The sequence below is a fragment of the Amblyomma americanum genome, chromosome 10 (genome assembly GCF_052857255.1).
Source record: "Amblyomma americanum isolate KBUSLIRL-KWMA chromosome 10, ASM5285725v1, whole genome shotgun sequence".
NCBI lineage: Eukaryota > Metazoa > Arthropoda > Arachnida > Ixodida > Ixodidae > Amblyomma > Amblyomma americanum.
This window is the reverse complement of record NC_135506.1, coordinates 347,202-361,428: the sequence shown is the minus strand read 5'-3', so window position 1 is coordinate 361,428 and position 14,227 is coordinate 347,202. Positions and strand designations below refer to the sequence as shown.

At 49.1% G+C, this 14,227-nt stretch overlaps 1 protein-coding gene across 4 annotated transcripts in view; it reads right to left on the bottom strand.

Annotated features, from left to right (window-relative positions):
* Positions 1-13,782, bottom strand: part of LOC144107182 (RNA polymerase II-associated protein 3-like) — a 46,557-nt gene extending 32,775 nt beyond the window's left edge. For 3 of the 4 annotated variants that reach the window (XM_077640187.1, XM_077640189.1, XM_077640190.1), the window contains exons 1-5: positions 12,810-13,122; positions 11,325-11,432; positions 11,169-11,261; positions 10,607-10,734; positions 10,052-10,244 (exon numbers count right to left, since the gene is read on the bottom strand). In XM_077640187.1, coding sequence (XP_077496313.1) covers positions 10,052-10,244; positions 10,607-10,734; positions 11,169-11,261; positions 11,325-11,432; positions 12,810-12,950 — 663 coding nt within the window. In that variant the 5' untranslated portion in view covers positions 12,951-13,122. Of the gene's footprint in view, positions 1-10,051; positions 10,245-10,606; positions 10,735-11,168; positions 11,262-11,324; positions 11,433-12,809; positions 13,123-13,758 lie in introns of those variants that run through there. The other variant, XM_077640188.1, reaches the window with a different exon arrangement.
* Positions 13,783-14,227: the final 445 nt, after the last annotated feature.

Genomic DNA, 14,227 nt, shown 5'->3' with positions numbered 1-14,227 from the left:
AATTTGTCTTCGTCTGGGCAAAGTGGTGGGGTCTAAATACGGCCTTCACTCCCGAGGATGAAAGCATGGCGAGCGGGAAAAGGGTCTTAGGATGGGGAGGGTGGATCTTGTCCAGGCATGCTAAAGGGAATTAACCGGTTGACCTGCAAAACTGAAAAGAAAAAAGCCAACTCAGCAAAATGCAGTGCGGGGGTGTGGATCGTCGAGAGATGGGAATGCAGGCTTGAAAGGCTGTTTGCCCACCTCGACAGGTGGCTTGGTATGACTGACTTTCTGCTGGCTGTGTTGACTGCAAAAACTCAGATAAGGAATTCAGCAGCACAGCAAACAAAACATGGGGGGAGGGTGGGACAGGCAAAAACTAGAGGAAAAAGAGAAAATGGTTCACGGTTTATGGTTTATGGTAGTTTAACGTCCCAAAGCGACTCAGGCTAAGAGGGACGCCATAGTGAAGGGCACCAGAAATTTCAACCACCTGGGGTTCTTTAACATGCACTGATATTCCACAGTACACAGGCCTCTAGCATTCCGCCTCCATCGAAATGTGACCGCCCAGGCCCGGATCAGAATGTGGATGACAAGGGTTCCTGAGAAACGATAACAGGGGGTGCAGGGCATAAGGTAAAAGTAGAACGACAAATTAAACAGAGGGGAAAAAAAAATAAAAGTAGAGGAAAGGGGGAAAGGAGGGGTTGGGGTGGAAGGACAGGGTGCAAGAAACCAAAGCGTGGTGCTATGAAGTACTGGCAAATGTTCTGACCATGTGCAAGACCTTTTTAAAGAATTACACCAGTGTCGGAATGCACCCGAGAGAGTAAGTTTCCACGGATATGTTCATCCCTGCTGGTCATAAGGTTTAAATTTGCGGATTAGGAAAGCCTCTGTATTTTTTATCCCTTGCAGATTTGAAGCCTGACAGAAGAAGAACAGTATAAGTTCATCGAAGTTGTGACCGTGTTGATTAAAATGTTCCAACACTGCCTTCTGCATGTTCCTTGCTGAGTCAGCTCGACGGCCATTTAGTCGGGCGCTCATTGTTTGCCCAGTTTCTCCGATATTTTGTTTCTGACAAGAGGAACACTGATGCATGTAGATAACATTAGACGACGTGAAGTTAAAGCTTGTCTTTATATCGAAGATTAAGTTGCTTGACATGCTTCTAACAGTAGTGTCGCTTTGTAAATGAATGTCTTGCATCTAGTCAAGAGCATGAGCTTACTGTCAGTCGAGGGTTTCTTATCGAGCCTAGCTTGTACTAGGATATCTCTCAGGTTTGTATTGCATCTCATTCATTCATTCATTCATATTTTATTCATACACCGGAGTGTACAGGAGGCCAAGGTAAAAGCCGTTCTACGACGGCTTGAGGGGTCCCTGGCCCCCAAATACAGTGCATGTTTGTTAGCCCTGTTTGTTAAATCTGTATGTTAACCCCAGTGCGTCGGGAAATATCCTCTCGAGACAGTCATTATTAGTTAAAATAGGGTGGTATTTCTGCAGAGTATTGCTTATGTTCAGAAGAATGAGTATTTCGTTGTAAGTGCAGGGGGCCGCTCACTGTTAACATTTTTTTTTCTTTAAGTACACCGCCTCGTTTTAGAGTGGTTGCTCATTGGAAAGCATTAGCAAGGGAGTTCTGGCGACGGTTCCTAACAATTAGGGTGTTTTTTAGGGGGTTGAGGCATTTCAAATAGTCATCATCTACACATTCTTCTGAGGTGTGTTGCCTGTCCTATAAATATGCCTTGCTTACAGTGTTTTGGATGATGGCTAGTGAAATCTAGGTATTGGTGTCGGTCTGTAGGCTTCCTGTAGAGTGTGGTTTGAGCACAATAGCAAGGCAGGCGAGTTGGTGACACATATTCAAAAATAACAGCATGAAAAACGGGGACGAAGGGTAGAAAAACACGGGACAAGTGCTTGTCCTGTGTTTTTCTACCGATCGTCCCCATTTTTCGTGCTGTTATTTTTGAATATGTGGTTTTAAGCTGGTTATTTTCTAAAATGGATGGCAGTGTCAAGAAAACTGACTTGCGCTTCAGAGTAGTGGATGGTATATTTAATGCTAGAGTGGAATGAATTAAGGTGCGGGACAAAAGCTTTTAGGGTTTCAGACCCATGTTCCCATATCACGAAAATATCGTCTGTGTAAAACAGGTATATGAGCAGACAAGGGAAGGGAAAAGAGGTGCTCGTTATGACATACATGGAAGCCAACAGTCGTTGAAACCAAGGGGGAGCACAGGGGACTTTTTTGCTTTTCTTTAATTTGTGCTGTTCATTGTTGAAAAAATTAATAGGGCAATCGTTCTTTTCTCAAAGATAATTGATTGGAAAGCAGAAGAAAAAACAACTACATAATGCCGGTGGGATCCGAACCCATGACCTCAGAATTATGCATCTGGTGCTCTACCAATTGAGCTACGACAATGGCTGTCCAATCTTCTGCATTCGGAGATATTTATGTACTGTGTGTAACCTAACCTTGAGAGTGTTCATCAGCGCCATCATGCCCATATTGGCGGACATAGAATCTAACGTGCAACATCATCGAACGGTGAGGGCGAAAGCTGTGCAAGAACCCTCCGATGCTTCCTATGGCAGCAGAATGGAGGCCCTCGTTAGCTATTAAGCGGACAAGGGAAGGGAAAAAAGGTTCTCGTTATGACATACATGACGAAAGCTAAAGGTCATCAGAACTTGCACAGCTTCCGCCCTCACTGTTTGATGATGTTGCAGCTGCATTTGATTCAGAGCTGGTTCACGACACCAATCCTGAAAAAGTGCTGCTGGTGACAGCGCGGCGCAGGTGTGCAGTTCTCACCTCAGAGGTGCGGAACTTTCACAACAAGCTGCGGTCTTGTCATATGCTCACTATGGAGGCGTGGAGGTGTGCAGTTCTTGCATGTATATTTTATGTGCGGTCCCTAACGAGACTTGAGTCGGCCTTGGAGTTGGCCATGGTCAACGACATCACATAATTCCTTGTTATGAAGTATTTAGTTCTGCTCTTACGACAGTGAACATAAGGAAACCGACTCCTGTGCTGTCCTTTGCTGCAACTCATTTGTCTGGAATGCCCGCGGCCAAATTTCGAATTACTATAAAAGCATGCTTGCAAGCTACTTCAATTGTGAATTCATGAGCTCTTCAGACTGACGTAAAACTTTCAGCGTGCTTCAAGGCCCCTGCATACTGCCACACTACTAACTCCTCTAGTGGCGCCGTATCACGGCTAAACTGTGTTACCTGGCAGTTGACAAGCCTCGAGCCATCTCGGTGCTAGATGCTCTGTCATCTTCATCTCTCGTGCTGCCTGCTGCCTTGCGCATCCCAACAACGTCTTGCACTTATAAGTAAACCAAGTAAACCTGCCCTGTGTACACCAACCGTTTCTCGGTGATATATTTGATGGAGCAGCAGGGCAACAGCACATGTACGCTGACCTCGAGGACACCCTTGACGTCGGTTCTCAATGCGTGGCTACAACACCAGTCCACAAGGCGAGCCGCCGCCAGCGAGGCCTACAACCAGAGTTCGGCCAACTCACAACATTGGTAAGGGCCATGATGTCCACTATGGCTAGCCAGACAAGTCAGCATTCCGGGAATGCCCCGCCATTCGTCGTTCATGCATCTCGGTCGCCCCCATCGTTCCACGGTGAGAGGTTTGAGGATGTCAAAGACTGGTTGGCCAGCTTTGACCGTGTGGCGGGCTTCAATGAGTGGGATGGCGAGCGCAAATTTTGGAAAGTCTACTTTGCACTACAGGACTCGGCCAAAACGCGGTATGAGAACCACGAAGCTTCCTTCACTAACTGGGAGGTTTTTCGCCAAGAGCTCTTAGCCGCGTTCAACACCAGCGAAAGAAAGGAGAAGGCTGAAATCGCCTTGCAATCGAGGTCGCAGCAGCTGAACGAGAGCGTTGCCATGTTCATCGAGGACATGACGCGACTCTTCAATCGTGCCGACCCTGCTATGCCCAAGGCCAAGGAGGTACGCCACTTAATGCGCGGCGTAAAAGAGCAATTGTTTGCCGGACTGGTATGTGACCCACCAAGACCCGTGACCGATTCTGCCAAGGAGGCAACAAGCATGGAGCGTTCTCTGCAGGAACGGGGCGCGCACTACGGTCGTCAGGCTAGTGTAGCAGCCACTCACCACTGTACGCCTACGTTGTTACCCACTGAGGAGCCTCGAGAGCTTGTGAGGAGTCTGGTGCGTGAAGAACTCGATAAACTTCGCTTCGAAGCTCCACAGACCAGCTTCGGTGCCATACCAGATGTGGGTCAAGATGAAGTCTGGCGAGTTGTTCAGCTGCCACCAGCTCCGCAGCCGGCGCCCTACGTGATGACATACAGTGAAGCACTACAAAGCCATCCTGGGCCAGTGGCGCAAGCCTTTTCCCCCGTCACTCCTGTGCCTTTACTGCGGTATCCAAATACAGTTGTACCCGCCGTACCGCAGGAGTCCCGGTCCACCATGAGAAAAGCGCATACGCCAAACAATACGCCACTCTGCTACCAGTGCGGGGAACCCGGCCACATCCTCCGCCACTGACCCTACTGCAGAATGGGCTTAAGGGGGTTTTCGCCTGACACACCTCGACCACGCTACGAAAAACGGCCGCGGGATATCAAGCAATATCTGTCCGATAACGTGCAGCCATCGACCTCGCAGCGGCGTCAGTCCCGGTCGCCATCCCCAAGGCGGTTTTCTTCGCCAAGCCGCCCAGTTCAGAGGCACGTCCCCACATCGGGAAAACTGAAGTCGGCATCCTCCAGGGGTAGAGCCGCCACTATTGGACCAAATCAAGAGCCTCCACCTGACGATCTGCGGCTACGATCCGACCGACGACTACTTGACCTCACGACCTCAACGACGACACGCTGTGGCCGACTGGTTTCTGCCAAAATCGATGATTCACTGCTACGATCGGACCGATGACGGCCTCACCCGATGACCTCAACGACGACGACGTGTGCTGTGACCGACTGGTGTCTGCCGACATCAAAGTAACCGCTGATAACCGCGATGTGACCGCACTTGTGGATACCGGCACTGATTTTTCTGTAATGAGCAGTCGGTTATCTACGGCCCTCAGAAAGGTTCCGACCCCTTGGTCTGGACTGCAGATCCGCACCGGCGGCAGCCATGTGGTTACGCCGACTGGCGTCTACACGTCACGAATACAGATCCGCGGTGCTACTTTCCCTGGTTGCTTTGCTGTGCTACCCGAGTGCTCCAAAGACCTGAGACTAGGTTTGGATTTCCTTTGGGAGTACGGTGCCATCATCAACCTTCAGAAGCTGGTTGTGTCATTTTCTACTCAACCCCCTGTTGACGGCGATCCTGAGCCACGCAGGACTAAGTTACACGTCTATGACGACCACGTATTGATCCCATAAAGAGCCAGCATGTTTGTTACCACAGATTGCGATAACAGCACCGGAATTCATGGCATCGCTGCTCCTTGGTTGGCAAGTCTGTGTGGCTCGCGGAATTGTTGAGCTGAACAATGGCCGAACCGAACTCTTGGTGACCAATTTTGGCTGTGAACCTTAGTGTTTGCCTGGCAGAACAGCTATTGCGTATTTTGAAGAAGTCGGTGAATTCGCGGGACAGCACGCTTTGTCCGGAGCCCTGGCATATGCAGAGGCACCGACCACACCCATAAAAACTGACGTGAACCCGAACCTCCCGTCTATTCAGACACGCTGCATGGAAAGCGTTATCCAGTCTTTCTGCGACTGATTTGCCTCGACCTCCAAGGTTAGGCAGACACCACTCACAAAGCACTGAATTATAGTTGATGCCAACCAGCGGCCATTATGTCAGCCGCCTTACCGGATCTCTTCGAAGGAGTGTGATGCCATTCACCGCCAAGTTCAAGAAATGCTCCAGGACGACAGCCGTCGACAAGCCCGTGGGCATCACCTGTTGTTCTAGTAGCAAAGAAAGATGAAACCCTACGGTTCTGCGTTGATTTACAGATTTTTAAACGAAGACACAAAAAAGGATGTTTATCCTCTGCCACGCACAGATGACTCCCTGGACCGGCTGCGCCACGCCACGCACTTCTCACTAGATTTACACAGCGGCTATTGGCAAATCGAGGTGGACGAACGTGACCGGGAAAAGAACGCCTTTATTACACCGGACGGTCTGTACGAATTCTGGGTGCTTCCTTTCGGCCTGTGCTCGGCTCCTGCAACCTTCCAGCGGATGACAGACACAGTTTAGCTGATCTGAAATGGCATTCCTGTCTCGTGTACTTAAATGACGTTGTCATCTTGTCTGACACGTTTGAAGAGCTCCTGAGACACCTGCGCGCTGTGTTCGAAGCAATTCGGTCGGCCGGTCTTTCCCTGAAGCCCGAAAAGTGTCACTTCGCTTTTGAAGAGTTGAAGTTTCTGGGCCACATCGTGAGCTCTAAAGGGGTTAGCCCAGACCCCGATAAGACTGCCGCCGTGGCTGCTTTTCCTGTGCACACCGATAAGCAAAGTGTGCGCTGCTTTCTGGGTCTCTGCACCTATTATCAGCGTTTTGTGCAGAACTTCTCCCAGATCGCTGAGCCCCTCACCCAACTCACGAAAGAGTCTGAACCGTTCTATTGGGGCTTGGAGTAACAGCAGGCCTTTGAAGACCTCTGAACTTGTCTCCAAAGTACGCCCATCCTTGGACAATTCGACGAGTCAGCCGGCACTGAACTGCACACAGACGCCAGCATGACATCGGCCTCGGTGCGGTCCTTGTGCAGTGGCAGGATGCTCTCAAACGCCTAATCGCATACGCGAGCTGCACCTTGTCACGATCTGAGGCGAACTATTCCACCACCGAAAAAGAATGCCTGCCCATAGTGTGGGCAGTAACCAAATTTCGCCCGTACTTATATGGCCTTTCAGGGTCATCAGTGACCACCATTCGCTGTGTTGGCTGGTGAACCTCAAAGATCCCTCTGGACAGCTTGCATGCTGGAGCCTTCGACTTCAGGAATTCGATGTCACCATCGCCTATAAGTCTGGTAGGAAGCACAGTGATGCCAACTGTTTGTCTCGTGCTCCTATCGAGGGCCCCCGAGCTGACCCCGACGACGATTCTGCTTTTCTTGGTGCCATCTCCACGTCCATTCTCATTCATCACCAAAGAGATGACAGTGAACTATGGCCCCTCATTGAGTATCTGGAAGGAAGCGCTCAGTCTAACCGCGAATTTTGTCACGTGGACTGTCGTCGTTCTTTTGTACGCGACGGCGTCCTGTATAAAAAAAACTACAGCCCAACGGAAGCTGTCCATCTTCTCGTCGTGCCTACGGCCCTTCGCGACCAAGTCCTGCAGGTGTGCCATGATGACGCATCTTCTGGTCATCTGGGTTTTTGTCGAACTGTGGCACGAGTATAGCAAAAATACTACTGGCACAGGGTTGCTGCAGTTGTGAAGCGTTACGTAAGAACTTGCCGCGAGTGCCAGCGTAGCAAGACGCCGCCGACGAAGCCAGCCGACCTACGGCAGCCTATTGATCTGCCTCAGGTCCCCTTCCATCAAGTCGGCATGGACTTATTCGGCCCATCCGGAGTCCTTGCTGGGTAACCGCTACATTGTGGTTGCCACCAACTACCTAAGCAGATACTGTGCGACTAAACCCATTCCCCGTGGTACCGCTGACGAAATTGCGAACCTTTTCATTCAAAACATTGTGCTTCGTCACTGTGTGCCCAGCATCGTTTTAACTGAAAGAGGAACAGCGTTCACCTTGGCCCTTATGCAGGAGGTTATGCGCCCGAGCGGCACCATTCACCGCAAAACCCTACAAGGTGCCCCGCCAGCTCAGTGAAGTTACCCACGAACAGTTCTCTCTTACAGATGACTGAGCTCTGAAGTTGTCCATGTCGCCCGGATGAAGCTGTACCATGTCTGCTAGCCCCTCGCACATGTCTGCACTGCATGCCAGACACATGTGACTACCCTTGTTGTCCTGCCTCCCACTGCTGCTGCACCGAGTCGGTGTCTTTCAGAGAGGGGGAGTAATGCCACACTACTAACTCCTCTAGTGGCGCCTATCGTGGCTAAACTGTGTTACCTGGTAGTTGGCAAGCCTTGAGCCATCTCGGGGCTAGAAGCTTTGTCGTCTTCATCGTGCTGCCTGCTGCCTTGCGCATTCCAACGGCGTCTTGCACATATAAGTAAACCAGTAAACCTGCCCTGCGTAAGCCAACCGTTTTTCAGTGACAATATTTTTTGCAGTTTAGGTAAGGGTGCCCACAAATCACCGCTGTGAACCCGCCTCACTTATTTAGCTCTTTATAAGCAGTGATTAAAAAAAAGCAGTCCTTTGGCAGCACCAGAGGGCTTCCTCGCTGCTTAGCGCTAGCCCCGTTGTCCCCATAGCCGCAGCACAATGGCCAGGCAGCGGTGAACCAGCAGCATCTGCGTGCATGCTTAGTGCAGCAGGCAAAGTACCGGCGCCGGTTGTAGCAAAACATGCTCGGATTCGCCCTGCCCGCAGTTTGCCAACAGCCCACACGCCGTTAATTGTTGCACCATCTGGAAAAAAAAATGTTTTTTGTGAACTCGCACACACACGGATGGCCCATCACAACATGGCAGAAAACACTAAACAGAGGAAGGTTACCTGCTGTCATGTAGAATTCAGCGCTATTTTTTTGCAAAATGATGTCGGACCCGTCAACGACAGTGAAGACCTCCCTTAATTCACCTTCAATATTTACGAGCATGTTCGCGTTGTCTGCTGAAAACCGCCTGCACGTGGTTCCTTGCATCAAAGTGGCACCACAGCTGCACCCAAATCAATCGCAGATGGCAGTGCAGAGGGCGCTGTGAATTGAGGGCTTTCGTGCAGCACACCATGAACCGGTGCAGGTGGTGCAGTGAACCACAGCTGAACCACATGTCACACTCGCGGTAGTACAAGACTCACTACGTCCGCCGCTATGGACGAGGGTGGCGCTGGTGAACACTCAAGGTTAGGTCACATATGCAATACGCTAATACACCCAAAGGCAGAAGATTGGACAGCTGTCGCTGTAGCTCAATTGGTAGAGCACCGGATGCGTAATTTGGAGGTCGTGGGTTCAGAAACAACCAGCGCGGCATGTGGTTGTTTTTTCTTCTGCTTTCCAATTAGTTATCTTTGAAAAAAGAATGATTGCCCTATTAATCTCCCATTGATGAACACCACAAATTTTTAAAAAACCATCCCCTATGCTCCTTGTTTTCGGGGACTGTTGGCTTCCATCATGTATGTCATAACGAGCCCATTTTTTCCCTTCCCTTGTCTGCTCAATAGCTAATGAAGACCTCGATTCTGGCGGCCTTGATGCCATTGGAAGCATAAGAGGGTTCTCGTATAGCTTCTGCTCTCACTGTTCGATGATGTTCCCCGTCACTCACGCGGTAATACAGGACATACTACGTCTGCTGCTTATGGACGAGGGTGGCGCTGGTGAACACACTCAAGGTTATGTTACAAGCAATACATAAATACCCCCGAAAGCAGAAGATTGGACAGCCATCGCCTTAGCTCGTTGGTAGAGCACTGGACATGTAATTCAGAGGTCGTGGGTTCGGATCCCACTGGCGGCATGTGGTTGCTGTCTTTGACACTGATGAACACCTAAAGTTAAAAGAAAAACATCGCCATGCTTCTTGGTTTGCGTGACTGCGTGCTCCTGTTTTTCTGAAAATGAGTGTAGAAGTTTGACCCCTTCCAACTTCATGTCCTCCTCCTCCTCGGAATGAAGGCCCTACTTGCCCAGACGAAGACAAGTCCTCTTGTAGAAACGTTGCCTGAGGTTTGTTCACTACATCTCACACTGGGATCTATTCTTAAATTTGCTTGTGCTTGTCTTTGCTCTTTAGAGTCGCTTAGGTCACAGTGGATTTTAAAATATCTCCACCACACAAATACTGAAACAAATCATCTGCCATCCAAGCATGAAATGCATTCTCAAGTAGAGCAGTGGCAGCTATTTCAGTGTATGTGAAAGGCACGTTACAGCAGTCTTTGAATCGCTCAAATATAATGGCCGTGCCTTTTCCAGCTGGGTCAGGTGCTGCCTGGCTTCCCTGTTGTGTGGCTCCAGTGAGAGGACCTTGCGGAAATCCTGGGCGGCCAGTGCCCGCTTGGAGAGTCCTTCCCGGGCTAGGCCGCGTCGGTGGTAGGCCTTGACGTAGCTGGGATCCCATTCTAGGGCCCGGCTGCAGTCTTCCTCAGCCGCACCAAGCCTGGCCAGACAGAATTATGCCCCTTGTCAACAAAACACAAGCTTTGGAGTGAGCATTTTTGAAGTGAAAGGCAGGTTCTCAACAGGTAGGTTCACAATGACACAAATTGCGGCCTTTAGTCAAAAATACTGTAATTTCAGTGTTTTTGATTGGGATTTCTGTATCAATTCTTCAGGCATACCAGAAGAAATGCTAGCATTATTATTCCATAGAGCTACCCCTGACTACAACCTAAGATGTATAAGTGTTTTTAAAAACCAGATATTTCCAGGATTTTCAATGTTTTTAAAATGGTTCTTCCAATTCGAGTATTTCAAAACCGCGCGTAAACATCAACTTCAGCAGAATGATCAGCAACTTACATGTTTTTACGTAGAAAAGCCATAGCCCTGTTGGCATACAGCACTGGGTTCTGGGGGTCACACTCTATGCCAATGCCATAACTCTCGATTGCTTCATCATAGCAGCCATCTTTGAAGAACCTGTTGCCCTGTGCAAATTGAAGGGGACCAATCAGACCTGGATAACAACAAAAAAAGCAGTAGGTTTCATGCCTGAAAGCAAAGTGTTGGCTGTGAAAGTTGATGCAGTGAAGGATGGCAATTCGGCCCACATCTGTTCAAGTTCTCCACGAGTCAACAGTCTCGGTTCGTAGCAACTTATTCGCATATTTACGCAATGGAAAGCAGACAAATAATGGCAGGACAACACAGAGGTTCTTGCTCAGCAACCCAATCACATCCTACGTGTAAAACGCAGCAGTGAAAGCAGAAATTTGTCAACATGACATGCATCGACACATTGGGCTGGCTGCACAGTTGAGTGCAAATCACTGGGGAACAACAAAAAAACACATGAAGCTTAGTCCAGAGCTACACAAGCAATGAATGCCTGGAGGATGCAGCCTGCCAGAGAGGTACCTACCTTTTCCTTCTCAATGAGTGCACGCTGGCGCTTCCACTCGGCCTGGAACCTTTCGTCTTCACTGTCGGTAGTGCCTGATGAGCTTTCCTCTTCCTAATGGTCAAGAGAGATTGCAGGCAGTCACAATGTGGGGGGCTACAAACCTCAGACACTCACGTTTATCAATGTCTCTAATTCAACCATGGCTCCTGGCTCTCCCATCGGTGTGCTGTCAGGACATTGGTCGGTCTCCAAAGATGCAGGTCTCTTCACAGGCATGGGCTCCTGAGCACATCAAATGACACACGTCAAGCAAAATCAGAGACACCGTGCACTTTGGACAGATGTTGAAAGGGCTAAGAAAACAATGAATGAATGAATGAATGAATGAATGAATGAATGAATGAATGAATGAATGAATGAATGAATGAATGAATGCGCTATTTATTTAGAAGGGGACGCTCAAGGCCATTTGTTTGGGAATTGGGTTTGTTAAGGAAGGGAAAAGTAGAGACCTATTGATACACGAAGGGACATCTTGAGTGGTTGAGACACACACTACGTTGCTTTATAGGGGTCACTAATCTTATCATATTTGCCAATATCTTCCCAGATGCTGCTCGCTCTGGCTCTGGTCAATGAACGAAATTCTTCGCCATAGGTGGGAGAACCATGCTTGGCGACAAGGTTGTCGCTTCCCTTGCGGAACTCTGAACAATGCCAAACTAGGTGGTACGTCAACATGACACATACAGCTGCAGCACGGGCATTTCATGACGTCTACATTGCCCCCATAAAAAAATAAAGATGCCCTTCCTGTTGGCACAAACCTGACAATCATGTTGTACTCCTTGACATGACATATGGCATGAGTTAAGCACAATTCTAAGTTTAACCAGTTTCTCAAATATGCAATTAAATGGCAAATTTTTCTTCCATGCAGTTGACGCAGTATGTGCTACTACGAAGGGCACTAGACTTCCATACCCAAGCATACGTTGCGTAATGCTTCAAAGTTCAAACCACAGCTGGAATTTTAATGCAGTGCCCCAACCACTCCTATTAGTTTGTGGCAAGCCATGCCAGCAGTGCTATATTTTTCGAGTAAAAGATGTTCTGCGATAACTGGGTGGGTTTAAAGACTTGCAGCATTCACCTGTGTTTCTCAATAAATTACATGCATGCATTCATTCTGCAAATTATTATTATCCCATTACCAGCAGGCTTGATTTAAGTCTCATGCACACCCAGAGTTCTGCTGCACAATAGAATACAACATCCTCTTTACATTAGAGATAAGTCAATAAACGGGCACACAGGGGACGGTTTAAATGTTAAGAAGAGCATATTGGTGGTTCAAAAAGAAATAGTAGCACACAAAACAAGACGGGGTGAACGAGAAGACACGGATAGCGCTTGTCCGTGTCTTCTCGTTCGCCCTGTCTTCTTCTATTGTGCGCTACTATTTCTTTTTAACTAAATGTTAAGGCTAGCTGCCGACCAGACACCGAAACACGGCCGAGTGCAGCGCGTCAAAGCAATGTACTGTACAGTACCATCACTTGTGGACGCACAGCAAAAACGCGCTTCTGACATCCTCGCGCGAGTAAAAGCAAAGCCGTTGATGGGCGCACTGAACAACGAGGCACCTAAATTTTCTACCGTGGCCGGCTGAAGCTTTGACTTTAGGGACCGCAACTGAGCGTCTTTCATTTTGACGCTGGCCTCCCAGTTCCGCAGGTTGCGCAGATACTCTTCGTAGGCGGCGGTGCGTGCTTTCGTCGTGCTTGTTGGATACGGCATGATGGCACGCACGAACCGAGTTACGGGACCAAACCAGCGAGCTCGAATAACTTGCGAAAATTATACGGCACAGCAGCAGGGCTCCGCCTTTCAAAAGCGCTCTAAGCACACCGCTAACAACGCCCTGCTGCAGTCAAACCACCAGCACAGGCGCGCGACCACATGCGAATTTATTTGCTGCGGCCACCAGCAGCGGTAGCAGCGGTAGCGTTGCTTTTTTTTTTTTTTTTCAAACACTTTCTTCGCTTCGTAGCGCACGGCGGTGGTGGTGGCAAAACATTATATCCCACAGTAGGGGTCCTGAATTTGTAGCGCATCAGGGATGGTGGAGGGGAGGCAAAATTCAGAAAGCCTGCGAAAACTAAACGAAGCCGTTCTAGCGATTTTAGCATGGTTTTAGGTTTTAGAACCAGGGCCGCTGCAAGCAACGCCTCCTGAAGAACATGCCTGAAGCGTCAGGGTATGGCCATAGTGGTCAGGGGTTTTCTGCCCGCCGTAGAGCGCGCCTCCGCCGTATGGCGGCGCTGTAAGATGAAATCGGCAGGGATGCTGACGAAATAGGCACTAGAAACATACCGGACCTTTAAACAGGAAATTGTCAAAGAAAATATCTATGATAATTGTAGGGGAAGTTCTTTGTTGTTTGAGGCCAGGACTGGAGTTTTGCGGACTAAGACGTATAGAGTCAGGCACCAGGAGATAGACACTTTGTGCATTGCGTGCGGAGAGGAGGTGGAAACGGCTGAACACTTGATACTTTTCTGTAAAGGGCTTCACCCTACAGTGGAAGGCAGCGGGGCTGACTTACCCAAGGCATTGGGGTTTAGGGATAGTGAAGGGAAAGTGGATTTTAAGAGGTTAGAAGTAACCAAGCGAAGGTTATCTGATTGGTGGCTAAAAGCAAGACAGGAGTAAAATTTCACAAGACATGGCTAGGTGGCTTGAGCCACCGCCCGATGCAAAGGGTTCAGCCGTATCCATCTATCCATCCATCCTAGCAGACGACACGCAGGCAGCACAAAATTTTCTTGTGACTGCCGTGGCAGCAAAAAGTATGCCTTCTGGTGCGCTGTTTCTCATATTATTTGTAGGGTGTGTTTAGTGTTACCGTTTTACAGGTGACGCGTCGATGACTGCAGTAGCTAGAGGAGTAGCGAGCGAAAATGCATTGCTGTCGCGTTCCGTTTTGCATGTCCAGTCAGCGAAACAAGAAGCCCGGCGTTTCGTTCCATGAAATTCCTGCCGACTAAGAACTCCGAGGAAGACAGCTCAAGGTA